At 42.0% G+C, this 17,404-nt stretch overlaps 1 protein-coding gene across 2 annotated transcripts; it reads right to left on the bottom strand.

The window, feature by feature from the left end:
• Positions 1–3,493: 3,493 nt before the first annotated feature.
• On the bottom strand, positions 3,494–9,267 carry LOC113015172 (stonustoxin subunit beta-like). 2 transcript variants are annotated; one of them, XM_026157111.1, is made up of 6 exons: positions 9,075–9,267; positions 8,697–8,784; positions 8,286–8,373; positions 7,260–7,359; positions 4,809–6,230; positions 3,494–4,634 (listed from the first exon to the last, which is right to left on the bottom strand). In XM_026157111.1, exons 4-6 carry the CDS (start codon positions 7,348–7,350, stop codon positions 3,961–3,963), a joined length of 2,187 nt encoding a protein of 728 aa, XP_026012896.1. In that variant the 5' UTR covers positions 7,351–7,359; positions 8,286–8,373; positions 8,697–8,784; positions 9,075–9,267; the 3' UTR covers positions 3,494–3,960. The 2 variants fall into 2 exon arrangements, with proteins under 2 accessions (XP_026012896.1, XP_026012894.1); XM_026157109.1 differs by having other exon boundaries at positions 8,286–8,784.
• Between the last annotated feature and the right edge of the window lie 8,137 nt (positions 9,268–17,404).

Raw genomic sequence — 17,404 nt, forward strand, 5'->3', positions numbered from 1 at the left:
TGAAAAGTCACAATACAAACTGTTAATACTTTTACGGCCAGAATTAAATTCCCCTCACTGACACAGCTGTTTGTCCATTTGTGCTACTTAATTGTATATGACGTTAATTTAAAAAAAAGAATACATATTACATATACATATGCATAATACATATACATACACTTCATATCTCGGAAAAGATAGGATCGTGAAAGACCCCGATTCCCTCCCATTTTCGTGCCATTTTGCTGTGCTAAAATAAGTTCATATTTGCCTGATGGTATTCTTTTTTTTATATAATATTTTAGACTTACCCCAGTTCATTAAATTAGACTAAAATGTCTAAGCCACACAAAAGCGACACATTTGATTCTAAGGACAAAAAATGTCAGTTAATGTATTCCTTTTTATTATGACTCTTTTTCTGCACTACGTGCTTTCAATTTTTATGTTCGTCCACCAGATGATGCTACTTGTTTTTATTATCCATAGCAGCTTGTGGTTGGGTGTCAAGTTTATAATTAGGTTATGATTAGGTTTAGGCTGAGGGTTAGGATTAGGCGTTCATATTTTAATGGTTAGGGTTAAGGAAAGCATTATGTGAATGAGATGTCCTCACTAAGATATGAAAACAAGTGTGTGTGTGATGTCTAACTTATTTTGTCTTAGAAGACCATTCTTTGAATTATAAACTAGTTTAATAATAATAAATTATGCTAACCTTTTGGAGCTGCAAAAGTTATCCCGGGAGCAAGAACTAAAGTAAAACTAGACTGTACAGCATACAGCAGACTCTGGAAACGATTGTGCACTCTGAGAGAGAAAACTGCTCTCCAGCCTCCTCTGAGGACTCGTCCATGTCAGTCACAGAGGCAGAAAGAGACCAGCTGGACTCCAGCTCTGGCACATGTGAACATGGATAAAGGAGCAACAGGATGGACTTGTCCATCTCCACATTTTGGTGTCCCCACACAAGACTATGTCCTTGCACCCAGAGGTTTAGTCCGGGGACACTACACAGCTTTGATGAGTGACCATGAGTGACCCGAAGTCCAGCTTTGCAGATCCCTCTCATCAGTAAATGTAAGGGCAGTGTGATTTTTCTTGTCATAAGGGTCAAATGCATTAGCATTTTAAGGCTTAAAGAAAAACAGGCAATGACACAAACTTATGGGACAGAGTGCTCTTTGAGATTCTATGAAAGCGATCACTTTATTTTGAGTTTAGCTGTTGTTTATTTAGTCAACAGACGGATCATCTTCCTTTAAGGCCAAAGACTTGTATGACCCGAGTAGCAGGAAAATAACACCAACATATAGAAGGTTGTTGGTTATGACTTGTACACAGTAGCTGGCAGTGGAATGGATACTGTCCATAAAGACCTGGAACAATAATAAGGGCAATTTTTCCTTCTTTTTTTAACATGAGCATTGTTTATATACCGTTATAGTGTTTCATAGTTCCCCCCCCCCCCCAAGTTTTTCTCGTGCCATCATCCAAATAAAGGATTGCTTTTTGTTAAAAACTGCAACTCCTCTTCAGTGTTTGCTTCTGGGTCCGTTCAACAAGACACACTGGCGTACCCCACGGTGACAGGATAATGTAATGATGGTCAAATGAAGCTTTCTGAAGCATTGAAGCTTGTATTGAAAAACGGTTCATTACTCGAAGCTTTTCAACACGGTCCTCTCTGGTGACATCTGGTGGCCAAAAATATGAAGAGCAGCTTGAATCCACAAAATTAAACCAACTGCTTCTCTGTAGCGTTGGCAATCGCTACAGAGTGGAATTCTGTCTGATATTGGGCCACCGTTGTGTTGCTTTAAACGTGTATTTTTTGGGGTGACAAAAATGTCATTTATTTATTTAATAAATAATTTTGACCAGTAAACTTTCCTTGTTTAAATATTTCTTTGCTTGTGATTTCTTGATGTTGGTAAATACAATAATTGAAAAAAATACCACGTTACATGTAATATATATATAATAATGTACAACACATTATGGAGTATACTTCTGCTGTGAGGTCCCGCCTCCATGTACTTATGCAGTTAATCGCTAGACGGGTATATTTATAAATAATATTACATTAGGGAAATTTTCCTATACATATTTTTGACCTGGGGGTAGAATTGATTGTGAACTGGAAAGGGAAAATGCTTATGAACTTGCAAATTAAAAACATGATGCATTTAAGGTAACCCTTTTCCATTTGTATTTAAGAAGAACATTTGTTCCACTGTGCGATGGTCGAACCTGTTCCTTTTCGTGGAGATAATTTCTCCTGCCTTAAGGAAAATCCATTCACATGGCACAGAGGAGGCTGGAGTGTACAGAAACTGGTAGTGATGCAGTTATACAGTCTAATTGGGCCCCACAAACTATCAGCTAAAGAGAATAAATAAATTAAATTGCTGCACATTTTGCAGACTAACAGTTTAAGATTATTTAAAACATAAAATATATATTTTTATAACATTAAATGTAAAGTGTGAAATAGAAGTTTTGTCTAAAGTTATTTAATGATATTTATATTATGAAAAGCAGATTTTTGATATTTTAAGTTTTTCCCGTTGTCAGATAAAATAAACACGCACAAAACAAAAGCAAACAACAAGAACACGAAGCTGGAAAACCCACCCGATTGACCAAAATCAACTCAAAATACTCCCACACAACAGAAACTCCTCTATTCCTCGCTGGCTCCAAATCTCTCAGTGGAATGATCAGTGGTTCGCTATCTGTTACCATCAAAACACCACAAATCCCGCGAATGATTCACTTCCTTATAAGCCATTGAATCAGACACCGAAGCAGTTAGGTTCTAAATGAAGCTTCGGACGTCACTGATCACGTGACTCTGGCCAAACGAATCAAGCTTCGACACAGTGCTTCTGAAGCACTGTGTTGATTTTTGTGACACACGCACCGGAGCGTCAGCTTCAAGCGGACCATCACTAGGATAATTCAAGTTTAGCTCTTTAATTCGTTAGAGACCTTCAACTGGGAGTCTCTTTTTCGATATAATTTTTAAAGAATTCAAATTGTATTTATAACATAAAATGTAATTTTCTCTGTAGCAAATCATGGATTTCATAAGCAACATACTATAGTTGTTTAGAAAAGCATAATGGCAAAAATTATTTTTATATATATATATATATATATATATATATATATATATATATATATATATATATACACACACACACACATATACACACACACATATTTTTATTATCTTCATTTTAGATGTCAAAAAAGTATTTGCAGCTCCCAGTGTTTTCTTTTCTGTGGAAACCAGGTCCAAATGGCTCTTTGTGTGTTCAAGGTTGCTGAACCCTGGCTTAGGCCCATGTGTGGATGGCAGTGGTACTTACGATACCTATAGCAGAAATACTGGCAAATAGTAAGGGCAATGGTTGTTGATGCAATAGATGTGCTTAGGATGTCGTGATATTACACAGCAATACTAATCTGTAGGTGTTATAGAATGAATAAATCCACAGACAGGTTTTCTTTGAGAGTTGTATTTACAAAGCCTTTTATTCAACCAGGTCAGGATAACAAAGACAAGAAGCAGTCAAAAATTTAGATTACATTTCTCCTCAACCAAGTATTTACAAATATGGCACAAAATATCAGACCAATTAAATCTAGGTCATCACCGTGTGTCATACAGAAAGCATGTTGCTGTTTTTGTGGAGCGTAGACACTCCTTGGTGTGTAGCAAGCAATGAGGAGACAGCAAAGCATGGACAAAGAAGCTGTATCAAAGCACTTATTATCATACTTCGTTTTTGCATTGCATACCGGTCCGTCACACCTTATTGCTCGGTCACCCTAGAGTTGGCCAATGGCTGGAGGTGGAAGTGCGAGCAATGCTCAATCAGCACTTCTCCCTCACCACTGAAGCAACAAAGCAAAGGTGAGACTTTCCTGTACAAGTTGGTCTTTGTTACAGAGCGCTTTACTTCTTTGTCAGTAAACAGGTATATGCAAAATGTTTTCCATCATCTGACTAGCTGGACACAGGACAACATAATTGGATGGGTAATAGATGTAAAACCCTGGGTAAACAGACTCTGAGAATTTGGTTTCAAAGGTGTACAGATGAACAAGTTTGTCACTATTAGAGGAAGCATCGTAGAAGGACAAAGTGCCTGCAGGCCAATCCAGATACACACCAACTCTGCCCAATCTAGTAAGAGAAAAAACCTTCCTCACCTTATTATCATGGTATGCTACAAGCCTTTTATAAAATATGTCTACAAAAGGGATGAAGGATTCCACTTTAGACACAATCTTGTAAAGTGCGTCTCTCAAAGGAACAAAGGATTCACTTTTATCCACACCAAAATACCAGGATATCTTGTTACATCCAAGCTCTAAATCATCCATTCTTCCTTTCCTTCCAATTTCTTTGTATGCAACAGCTATGCCAACATCACTCAGCATATAACCAGCACTCCACTCTACTTCCCAATAGTGGCGACCAGTCAGCGGCTGTTTGCACAGAACCTGTGTATGCTTATCAAATCTCTCTGGGTGATCTGGATAGGTTTGCCACTTCCCACATGTTGCCTTCTTGTTGTCTTCAGATAGAGTGAGGTAGTTATTTGCAGTGTCTGGGTCCAGAGTGAGATGACAGTAATCTGAATGAAAGGCAAAAACACAATCTTTTAGGAGTCATTTACATAATCATCCACTTCAGTCAAGTAACTTCTAATATTAAAAAAAAAACTATTTGGTTTTTGTTGATAATTACAACAATGACTTTAAATATTTGATGATTTTGAAAACTAGCAATCTCAGAAGTAAATACTTACTCCAAAGAAAATGACTTCGCTTTTTTATAGTTCTGGGATCCCGAATCTTGGGCTTTGAAAAATGATCAGTAATCATTCTGCCCTCCTTGTAATGATAAATGGTGGCTCCTTTGTGATTCTGGTGTTGTATAGCTGCTACAAGGAAACAGAGCTGGGTGCTGCTCTCGTATGCTCTGTAAAGATCCATGAAAATGGCTGCTACTTCTTTCATATGATCCAAGGTATTGTTTAAATAATACCATGGGTCTTCATTGGCCATTGCATCAAGGTTGAGGTCAGCATCTTTCAAACCGGTGAAAATAAAGCAAAATGCATGATTTACACCTGTGGCAAGTACTGCTCTATCTAATTCTGACTTATTTTGAACAATCTTTATTCCCTCCATCCTCCCTAAAAATGACCTGATGATGTTGATTTCTCTCTCTCTATAGTCAAGGCACTTGCTAAGATTTCCCAGATTGTATGGTGACTTGTCTAAGTCATCAAAAACGTCGTTCAGTGAGCTCTCATCCGCTCTACCTTCACGAATGGAGGGAAGCACTCTTTTCAGAGCTCGTTGGAGGTGAGAGATTTTATCACTACACAACTTCTGAAAGTTTTGTAGGTACTTTTTAATTTGTGGGAAATGCTTCACCACCACCTCATCCAGAGAGTCATTGCATCTCTCTTTCATCTCCTTTAGAGCTTCCAGAGTATCTTCAATCCTCCTTAGTGAGTCAACGCTGATGTCTTTCTCCAGCTCTGCACCTCCATACCCTAATGTCTTCAGTGGCGTCAGCCAAACTTTTATAGGAACAGCATTTTCACCCTTTTCCTTCAGGGTCTTTGGCAGTTCTGCAATGGTCTTCATTGCTTCTTCAAATGTTGTAGGGTTGCTGTCCAGAATGAAGTCTCCAAAGAATTTACAGGAGAATTTCTTGCTCAGGTCTTTTTCTTCTTTAGTCAGCTCAACTTTAAGTTTCCCGTCAACATGGATATTCTTTATTAAAGCATCCATGCTTCCCTGGATGTCCTTAACTTGGCTACTGTCTAACTTCTCACTATCAAATGCAAACAAGGCATTGGCCCCATAAAGGATACCAGTGACTATATGTGTAGCTGAGATACTTTCTATAATTTGTCTCTGCGGTTCATTTATGGTGCCAATTATAGATGCTGATAAGTTTCTGAGGCTGGTGGTAGCTTGGTACTGAATAGTCACTCTACTTTGGTTCTTGAATGTCTTTTTATCGGTCAGATATTTGCCAGATCCTCCAACTTCTACACATCCACTAAGAAAACTGGCCTTCAAAGAAGGTTCTAAACCCAACAAGGAACATCTGGATTCAATGGAGTCGCAAGCAGAAGTTTCAAATGTGCTGCTTCTTTGAGGTCTCTCAACTGTGTGCTCTTGTAGAGTGCGATCATCCCACAAGGTGAAACCTAAAGAAATGGCAAAATGTTAGTTATTTTATAAAGGTTTTGGTAAAGTCAGGAAATAATGTGCAGCTCATGATTTTATGAGCCATTATTATCATCATTATGTTACAAGATCATAACTGTATTTTATGTGTGACTATTGTTTTATTTCCTCCCTGCTTAAGAGCAGTATTGCTTATTCTAATTTGTATTTTCCCAAGCTGACTTGAACTTCCCATTGAGTTCAGGCCAGCTTCATGTTTTGCAAGCAACCCATTTGATCTTTGGGGAAGACATCTGCTTATAATACTTTCCTCCTGTGTTTTATGGAGGCAGGTAAGAAGCCTCTAGTCTTTCATTGATTTTAGCATCTTCAGCTTATAATAGATAAGTGCCTTAAGACAAATATTGTAATTTGGCACTTAACCTAACATCATTTCTATAAATAAACATCAGTGACACCTGATTTTGTTTTGCTAAGATTTAGTGATAATTTATTACTTTCCATCCAGTTTTTAAAATTCTTAAGTCATGATTTACATCATCATTATTATTACTATTATTATCATTATTATTCATCCATTCGCCTCTGCTTATCCTTTTTAGGGTCGCGGGGGGGGGGGGGGGGCTGGAGCCTAGCCCAGCTGTTCTAGGGCGCGAGGTGGGGTACACCCCTGTACAGGTCGCCGGTCTGTCCCAGGGCCAACACTCACATTCACCCCTGCATTCACACCTATGAGCAATTTAGATTGTTCAATTAACCTATCCCCACACGGATAGGAAGCTGAGGTACCCGGGGAGAACATGCAAACGCCACACTGAAAGACCCCGGCCTCATGGTGGTATTGAACTCAGGCCCTTCTTGCTGTGACAGTGCTAACCACCGTACAGTGCTGCACAACAGTGCTGCCCCCATTATTATTATTATTAGGAAAAAATATTAGTTTCATCAGCAAATACCATTAATTTTGATCTTTAAGACACCTTGAACATGTCCAAGCATGACATTTTTAAAAGCAAACCATTTATGTTTATAATAAAGACAAAACTTACCACATATTGGCTCATCTGTTAATGCATTGTAGAGCATTCCGAGATCAAAAGGTCGACCCAGACCAGCCACTGTCATCGTATCTGAAGCCATGTCTCCGACCTGATGAAAAAACTATTTATCATACACCTTTAAATTCTGCATTCCAAAGAGAGAACCAAGCAGCAGTGGACTGTTGCTCACTGACAAAATATACCAAGACATACCCGGAACAATCCAAACATGAAGGCAGCTGCTGATAACAAACATAAGGTAGCTCAAATATGAAATTTGAAAATTAAAATGAGTAATGATTTTTCTGACCATATTGCTTTCATGACTATTGCAGGTCAAAAATCACAACAGATACAAATTGTATTCAACTCCTAGCACTGCGTTGGCATCAGGTTTAGGTTATTAGTTATTATATTATTCGTTTTATTTTGTAACAGATGTAATGACTCATATTGGTGTTTGTTAAACTGAAAAGTAGTAGAGTAGGTGATGATTGTTCGTGAAGCAGAGCAACCTTTGCAGGAACCAGAGTGGTAAGGGATACAGCAGCACATGGCAAGATTTGTACACATACAGATTTGTACAAGCCACTTTTGGCTGCTCACTTGTCACAAAGATTCACAACAGTGGATAGTGCCACACCACTACTGGATGCAATGCTAATCCCAGGGTCAAACATCTGATATGTGATATCCACCTCTGTTCTATATGGAATAATTAATGTCAATGAAACGAAACACATACAGTTGCACATACAGTCCATGCGCAACTGGTCACATACAGTCCATGCATGTGCGGCAGTACAGTCAAGGAAACTTAATGATTTTATAGCGATGCTGCCTGTGGAAATTTTACCCCCAGGATATCTAAGGGTTTAATATTATTAAGAGAAGGACACACAGGTTTGAACAGAATGAATGACTGCAGCACACCCACTATTGGCCTAAATGCTGGCCTAAAAACAGCATTACATATGCTTAAAACAACAAAACAAAAGAAAGAAAAGAGAAAGAGTGGATTAGGATAGGACTTACCAATAATGCAGGGTCAATAAAAATGTCTTAAAAACATTTAAACAGGAAGCTCACACTGCTACTGGTCCACCTTCCATCTTCTGTTTTTCTATCGAGAAACAGAAGAGAAATCAAATTAGTAATCAATAAGAGTCACTATTAGTCTAATTCAGTGTATTAGTGGCAGCTTGGTGTCAAATTTCAGGGGATTAACAGTAACAGCTAAATGTTATAGATACAATTCAAATTTAATTAAAGTTACAATAAACAAGATTAGCAATGAATAGGGGAAAATAGATATAACAGCATGTCTATAAAAATAAATAAAACAGAAACGAATCCAAAAAGTAGCTGCCAGAAAAGACATGTTAAAATCTGTGCATCCACCCCAGGCAGAGCCAAAGATGACGTCAGCTAAAAAAAAGACTTAACTTTTAGAACCAGTGTTCAGTCGGTAGGTGACCAAAAATCCAGCTTCAGCCCTCAGATACGCGGCAATCACCAAATCACAGTATGGGGCCTCGGGAAACAGTAACAGAGAATCGGTGTTAGCTTAGATAGCGGATCTTCAAAGAGAAAAGGCCCCGATGTAATGGAGGCCACAGAGTCATGCAAATGTAACCAAAGCTGGCAGGCGTCAATAAACACATGCTGCCGAATGAGGTGGACTGGCAAGCAGACACCCAGAGATAAAACGTTTGTTTGCATAAATATAACAAGTGGCAATAGTCAAACTACGCAATTAGCCACAGTATATTTTCACTGTAACATATGAATATATGAAAATATAGGGTGAACTCATATACATACGGTGCATTAATCCAGCAGAAAACGGAGTACAGCTGCCCCTGAGATGAACACCCGGTGCCTTAATTGCTCCACGTTTCGTACTTATTAAACAGACAATGCAGCGAACACACTGCGTTGCACACCCAAGTTTACAGCAATGTAAGCCGGTGTTCCAGATCAACTGGCGTTTAGATCAACTGGCGTTGGTCGAACAGATGTGTGGCAGTCTTGCGTTTCAGGAGCTCCTACCGACAAACCAGCAAAAAAACGCCAAATGTGTCATCTGTGACACTTGTGAGGTTGTCTCAAACACACTCCGTCAGTCTTGATGCTGTTGAACAACAAAATGTTTAAAAATGTGGCGAGTTTACCTGGTGATATCCTCATGCGCGACGCGATCGCGAAAACAGCAAACAAGTAACACCACGCCGTTGTTGTTCACAGGACAGCAAGAGTAAACGATCGGGAGACCCTTGTCGTCGTTATCGTTCCACTCGCACGGTTTATTTCACCGAATTCAGCGTTTTTGCTCCACAACTAAAGCGAGCAGTTTGCTCTGTGCACCAACATGGAGTCGAGTCAACCAGCGCCACCTCTGGCCAAGTGCCACAGCCTACAGCCAGATCAACTGGTGACACACATCTGCAGCACGTTTGAATTCGTGTCATGCACATTTGTACCTTTCAATTGTGTGTTTGTGCGTCATGCAAATAAACCTTTGAAATGAATGAAATGATATCATGTATTTATTATCAGCCTACATTTGTACAAAATGCCAAATGACATACACATAGTCATAAGAATCACCATCCTGATATCAACACTTTTGCCCATAAGAATAATGTCGTGAACACATATATGACACACCAATATTTCACCAGTGTTGTAACTCACATGTCGCCAGCATAGTCTGCCTGTGTCTCCCCTCTGCAAACGCACATTTCAGAGTTGGATGTGATATACAGTCTGCATAAGTGTGGTCAATCCCATAACGATCCGTAAGGGGATGGCAGCTACGCTGAATGTACAGCAGTCACACAGTGATCAGCAATAAACAGTCCCCAAAACTTGCATATAATCCCCAATGTGGAGCCCATCTACTGACTACCACATAGCAGCTGGACCAGTCCCCAATGCAGGTCAGTCCACTGCTGCCACCTGTGGCCAAGTACCATAGCCTACCACTAGATTAACTTGTGACACACATCTGCACCTGCTGCTATGATCACATTGAGTAAAGGCTGAGTGGCTGCACTCACACGTGGTGCATCCAAATCTACCCACAAATATGTTGAAACATGCAATGCCAGCAATGTGGATTGTCAACACTACAAACAATCAGTAAGCAAAGACAACAGGGATCATTTGTTTCTGTTTATTTAGCACCCACAACATTTGTAGTCGCCTTCTGCACAGGGGGAGTCCACACACACCGTGTGGTACCACTTCCCACAGAAGGTGCATTCAATCTGCAAGGAAAAGTAGATTGTCAGTGTCATTCAGCTGGAGTCAGGCTCTTGAGTAAAGCAACTAAACATGTCACAGTGTACAGATACTGCATATTTCTGTGCAACAGTCTCATCTGTGCATCACTTGCTGTTCCCATGCGTCCTGTAGGTGCTCTAGTGTCTTTGAAGTGCAGAGGCATGCAGGTCACCTGAACTAGAATTCCACTGTTGGTGCATCAAAGTGACATGTCACCCAGTGATGTTGAAGTAACCCAGTCAAGGTGCGTCCATCTTAGGTATTGATTCTGTTATCTTACCCAGTCATCGGTTTCTGCACCTGAGCTTGCCTCACCACAGGCACGACATAGCTGGGAAATGTCATCTATAAATACATATGTCACAATGTGGATACACACATAACTGTCACAAATGGAGGTCCAAATGCCGTTTCCTGGGTATACCTGAGTTTTGGAGCAGAGAGAGCGCTAGCTCCAGTCTGAGCCTGGCAACCCCCTCCTCGTCAACAGGGAAAGATATATTGGTCCCCGAAAGTATTTGTTCTGCAAGCTGAACATTGTCTACTCATCAGAATCTGTCCATTTAGGTACAATACACCATGAGCATTGTACTGACCTTGCATACAAAGACGCCACAGGATGTTAGGTCCTGCTGTTTTGGATGGGCAACAGTTGAGCATGTCCATTTGCCGATGGCTGGACATTTCCGTCTAACCAGAGCTCTTTCAAATGTTAAAAAAAAGAAAACACAGATGGGTACAAAAAACAAGAAAAGGAACAGGTACTGAATGTCATCCAGTGCAGCAGCCTTATGTGATCCACATGTACAAGTTAGAAATATGACTGCTGTGGTTAACATTAGCCTGTCGTGCGTACCTTGTCACATCCCTGCACCTATCGAGTTGTGCTTGTGTTGCCCCAAATGGGTCAACAAAGACAGCCCGCATTTCCTTCAGATACATTATCTTGAAAAACAAATGGAGATCATGTTAAACCTAGTAGGTTCACGTCAAATTCTGATGGTTGTGTGGCGTCTTACAATGAGTGTCCAGTGTCTGTTGTCACAGACTGCCCCAGCTGCCACGTCATAATTCAGCAGATCCAGCTACAAAGTGAAGATCGTGGCATTACATCATGAATAGTCGTGAATGAGGATGGTTACATGTCAAAGCCAACTCACCTTCCTGACACCTTTCATGGACCCCTGCCAAACTGATGTCACGAAATAGGAGTCCATAATCAATACAGCGTGTTGGCGCCCCACCAGTGTCAAATATGCATTTATGATCTAGGGGCACACACGGTACATTGTCATTCCCGTCCAATGAGGTGACCACTCATGTGGAAGACATCTACATACCTCACTTTCCAACTCTTTCCCAGGGGCCAAATCTGCAATGTTCTCCGCAAATAGCTTGTAAGGCCCAATTCTGGACCACAGCACCTTTCCCCTTTCACCAGCCCAGATTCTGGTTATTACTGTGAAGACAACATTGTCAGGAACTTGTCAGACATATCATTTGTACATTGTCTGCTTACTCACCATTTTCGGGGTCACAGCGAGACTGCACCAGTGCTGGCCCCTGGCAGGGTGGCGGTGATAGTGGGGGTGCTGATGGCCCCTGGCAGGGTGGCGGTGACAGTGGGGGTGCTGATGGCCCCTGGCAGGGTGGCGGTGACAGTGGGGGTGCTGATGGCCCCTGGCAGGGTGGCGGTGACAGTGGGGGTGCTGATGGCCCCTGGCAGGGTGGCGGTGACAGTGGGGATGCTGATGGCCCCTGGCAGGGTGGCGGTGACAGGTTCTTCAGCTTTGCTGGGACCCTCTCCTCAGGCTGGAAGTAGTGCGTCAGTTGGTCAACGTTGACCTTCACAGTCCGCTTGCCCTTCCCTGACACCAAGTCAGCACTTTTTCCTTCCAGCTTCACAATCCTCAAGGGTCCCAGCATATCAGCATCCAGTTTGCCACCTTTTCTCTGTTCCTGCCTCACATTTTTCCGCAAAACCATGTCTCCCACCTGGAAGCCATCCTCCTCTCCCCTTTCTGCCTTCCCCCTGCGGATCTTGTCTTGGGTGGTTTTGACATTTTTGGTTACGTCAGCGTAAACCACCTCCTGGGATTTTAGGCCCTCACACACGTCTTCATTCGAAATGAGTTTAGTGACCATGCCCTCTGTAACCTGCCAAAATACAATGACTGAGTAACTGGATTAGGATTGAGACATCTTCTCTCTTGTACATCACACCATTTTACCTTGTATGCCTTTGGGATCTCCGATGGATACCTTGCCTCTCTGCCGAACATGAGGTAATATGGGCTGTATTGTGTTGTCAGCTGCTTTTTTGTCCTCAGTCCAAACATGGTTGACTGCAGGAATTTGTCCCAGTTCTTGGGCTCGTCACTCACCAGTTTATTGAGGGATCTGAAATGTCAATGCATGAATACAATATACTAAATGGCCATCGTTGTGACATAGTTACAGCACAATATATAAATGACAGTATTGTACCTCTGGATTGTGCCATTTAATCTCTCCACCAAGCCATTGGTTTGGGGATGGTATGGTGAGCAGAGGCTTCTTCGGATGCCCAGGGTTTTACACAGGCCATAGTTGACCTTGAAAAGGTGAACACATTGGTCATCCAAGCTGACATTACATATGTGCTTGAGCTACTAATACCCCACCTTGTTGCAGAACTCTGAGCCCTGGTCCGTTAGCAGTCTTTTAGGTGCACCAAATTTGTAGAAGAAATCCAGAATACAACTGGTGACCTCATCTGCAGTTTTGTTTTTCAGTGGGTAGGCCTCTGCCCATTTGGTGAAATAGTCAACCATCACACAAATGTACTGATTACCACCATCCGTTAAGGTCAGTTTACCCACAAGATCCATTCCAACGAGCTCAAAGGGCTCTGTGACCTGTGAGGGGGGTAAAGAAGAACATGTCACATTTGATGTATTTGGACAGTAACAAATATGCTGTCTGTGTTACTGTACCTCGATTGGAATGTATCCTTTCTTTTCCTTAATATTGGCCCGCTTACACTGGCATTGTGGGCACTGAGCAACCTATTGCCAAATTAAGTAACATTACATGTTAATGATCAGCAAAGTGCCTTGGAGCTGTAGGTTATATGGGTTAGTTAGGAGCAACAGGGTACGAACACAAGACATACGAACAACAGAGAAACAAACAAATGTAGAAACAAACAAAGGGGGGGGGGGGGGGGTTCTTGGGTTTCCACAGTGCGTTTGAGGCTCATTCTGACAGAATGTGCTCACCCATTTTTTAATGTCACCCTCCATGCCAGGCCAGTAATAGCGTGCCATGATGGCACAGTGGGTCTTCTCCCATCCACAGTGTCCACCAAAGTGGCTGGAATGAAATTCCTCAAAAATGTCATTTGCCTCCTTGGCAGTGCAGACCACTTTTGCCAGGTTCTCCGTTCTGTTCTTCTTCCGCCTGCTTACATAGTACAGGTCTCCATCTCCATTGGGCATGTGGGGCGAGACACGAACAAACAGACAAGAGGGAATGTTCACATTGACGCACAATGCTACACTCTGATGGTTTACATGACATTATCCATTGTACTCACCATTTATCCTGAAGGTCTCAGCTCTTCTTTTGATTGTATATCTTTCCCTGCTGGTTGATCCTTCAGGATAGCGATCATGGAGCTTGAACTCCAGGAGCTCCCTCACAATTCTGGGATCCATTTCCCTCACCTACACCTGTCCACCTATCTACCTACTCCACTGTACCACAAACACACAGACTAACAGACACACCACACAAACCAACTAGCACACCTCAGTCACTCACTTTCAGGAGTCCACTCTCTCACAAGCTCTTCCCAACCACACTGGCTATAGTTGCCTTCTAATCACTATCTAACTGCTGTAAATTCACTGACTGCTACCACCTCACGAAACCCACAGATGTTGGTTGTACTCACTGGGCTTATATAGACTGCATATGACCACCAATTCCTTCCAGCTGTGCTGCTTAATCACCTATATTGGCTACCAGTGTTCCTAGCAAACACCACACGGTTGCCTCATGTGACTCCAGTTGCACAATTGAAATATACAGAATCACAGTAGAGACATAGGCAGCCTATTCTGACAAGGTGTGTTGTGAGCACACTGATGACATATTTCTATGTGATCTATGTGTGGAATGCATATTGTTGTTGGGTAATAACATGTACAGAAGGAGTTGTGATGTCTACAACTTCATGTATATGATGGGATTTAAATGGATACACAATTGTGTTTCATGTGGTTGCATGGTTTATGGGACAGCAAAGACAACATTGACAATTACAAATGTGTTGTGCAGGTAACATATTCAAACGTGGTGATGGGACCAGCTGCAGATGTGTGTCATACGTATATCTGGCTGGATGATGGACAGAGGGAATTGACCCGTGTAGTCTTTGCTTACTGATTGTTTGTAGTGTTGACAATCCACATTGCTGGCATTGCATGTTTCAACATATTTGTGGGTAGATTTAGATGCACCACGTGTGAGTGCAGCCACTCAGCCTTTACTCAATGTGATCATAGCAGCAGGTGCAAATGTGTGTCACAAGTTAATCTAGTGGTAGGCTATGGTACTTGGCCACAGGTGGCAGCAGTGGACTGACCTGCATTGGGGACTGGTCCAGCTGCTATGTGGTAGTCAGTAGATGGGCTCCACATTGGGGATTATATGCAAGTTTTGGGGACTGTTTATTACTGATCACTGTGTGACTGCTGTACATTCAGCGTAGCTGCCATCCCCTTACGGATCGTTATGGGATTGACCACACTTATGCAGACTGTATATCACATCCAACTCTGAAATGTGCGTTTGCAGAGGGGAGACACAGGCAGACTATGCTGGCGACATGTGAGTTACAACACTGGTGAAATATTGGTGTGTCATATATGTGTTCACGACATTATTCTTATGGGCAAAAGTGTTGATATCAGGATGGTGATTCTTATGACTATGTGTATGTCATTTGGCATTTTGTACAAATGTAGGCTGATAATAAATACATGATATCATTTCATTCATTTCAAAGGTTTATTTGCATGACGCACAAACACACAATTGAAAGGTACAAATGTGCATGACACGAATTCAAACGTGCTGCAGATGTGTGTCACCAGTTGATCTGGCTGTAGGCTGTGGCACTTGGCCAGAGGTGGCGCTGGTTGACTCGACTCCATGTTGGTGCACAGAGCAAACTGCTCGCTTTAGTTGTGGAGCAAAAACGCTGAATTCGGTGAAATAAACCGTGCGAGTGGAACGATAACGACGACAAGGGTCTCCCGATCGTTTACTCTTGCTGTCCTGTGAACAACAACGGCGTGGTGTTACTTGTTTGCTGTTTTCGCGATCGCGTCGCGCATGAGGATATCACCAGGTAAACTCGCCACATTTTTAAACATTTTGTTGTTCAACAGCATCAAGACTGACGGAGTGTGTTTGAGACAACCTCACAAGTGTCACAGATGACACATTTGGCGTTTTTTTGCTGGTTTGTCGGTAGGAGCTCCTGAAACGCAAGACTGCCACACATCTGTTCGACCAACGCCAGTTGATCTAAACGCCAGTTGATCTGGAACACCGGCAGCTCCGCGAAAATCTCCTCTTAAACTCGGGCGCCGAGTTTAAGAAACCGCCCTCGGTGATACAACTTCCACCGTCATACAATCTCAACAAATCACAAGCATTCTTCGTCTTCTTCTTCCATTTTAACGGCAGGTTGCATCCATAGATTTTGCATTACTGCCATCCCCTGGATTTTACTTAGATCACATCTAACTGGGATTGCCAGGCTTCTACCGTTCTACCTTTAAAAGCCGGAGAGCAGTCAAATGCTGGAAGTGGAAGCTAAATTGGCTAGTCATTCATATGTATATTAGGTTGTTACCTAGGAATTCTGGAGGGAGGGGAGTGGGGGTGTGTGATTGAGGGGGTGGGGGAGTGGAGTGTTTCAGTTTGCCATCTTAGGGAGAAATCAACACACATGGGTGTAGGTCCTGTGTTGCTGAGATTTATTGATGAAAACAGTACAAAAAACCAACCATTTGTACACATATTTACAAATAATAATAAAAAGTGAGTGAGTACATTACAACATTTTCAGCAATCACTCACAATCCTGACACTGCCATGGTATCTGTAGTCTGCATTTACCACATGTGTATCTGTAGCAGTGAACACATCGCACAGTGGCCTGATTTTTCTTGCATCATGCAGGTCCATGAACCAATGAACATGCTCCGTTTGCTGTGCATGTTGAATAGTCCATTCTTGAATGCTATGAAGCATGTCAAGAGTGATGAAACACAGGAAGCTCTGAAGGCGACTCGAGATACTTCTCCTGGCCTTAGCCGTTGGCTCTCCATCTGCAGCGTACGCTTCTATTGGGGTGAAAGGGAGACAGGTCCCCACATGTTCTTCACGCCACACTGTGCCATCTTTCGCTGTCTCAGTCCCCAAACAAGCTCTCTTTTTTGGTGGAGAAGCAGTCTCCTCATCTGCAGTGTGAACAAATTCAAATTGTGAGCAATGGGAAGGTCAAACAAAATCACAAATGCATGCATAGATACTAATTATAATTCCATTATCTCCTCCTCTGTATCAGAATAATGTCTGATCAATTGTGATCAAGGGTATATATATGATACAATCTCACTGCACTTAGCCTAATCCTTCATTGCCCTGAAGAATTCTGTGGTGTACGGACCTCCTCTCCAAGGAAAGAAAATGCAGAGAAGACTCACCACTCAGCAGGCCTTGGAAATGATCCTGACGGAAGTCGACCCTTGTGACTCGGATGGAGAAGACCTAGAAGTTCAGCCGGATTCGGACTCAGAGCTGTCTGA

Source organism: Astatotilapia calliptera, chromosome 22, assembly GCF_900246225.1.
Source record: "Astatotilapia calliptera chromosome 22, fAstCal1.2, whole genome shotgun sequence".
In the NCBI taxonomy this organism is placed as follows: Eukaryota; Metazoa; Chordata; class Actinopteri; order Cichliformes; family Cichlidae; genus Astatotilapia; species Astatotilapia calliptera.

Bases quoted from the DNA above. Each gene is read 5' to 3' on its own strand.
- LOC113015172 (XM_026157111.1), bottom strand. From the start codon at position 7,350: ATGGCTTCAGATACGATGACAGTGGCTGGTCTGGGTCGACCTTTTGAT. The intron at 6,231-7,259 runs GTAAGTTTTGTC...CCATTTCTTTAG, and splicing joins AACAGATGAGCCAATATGTG to GTTTCACCTTGTGGGATGAT. The intron at 4,635-4,808 runs GTAAGTATTTAC...CCTTTCATTCAG, and splicing joins GCGAAGTCATTTTCTTTGGA to ATTACTGTCATCTCACTCTG.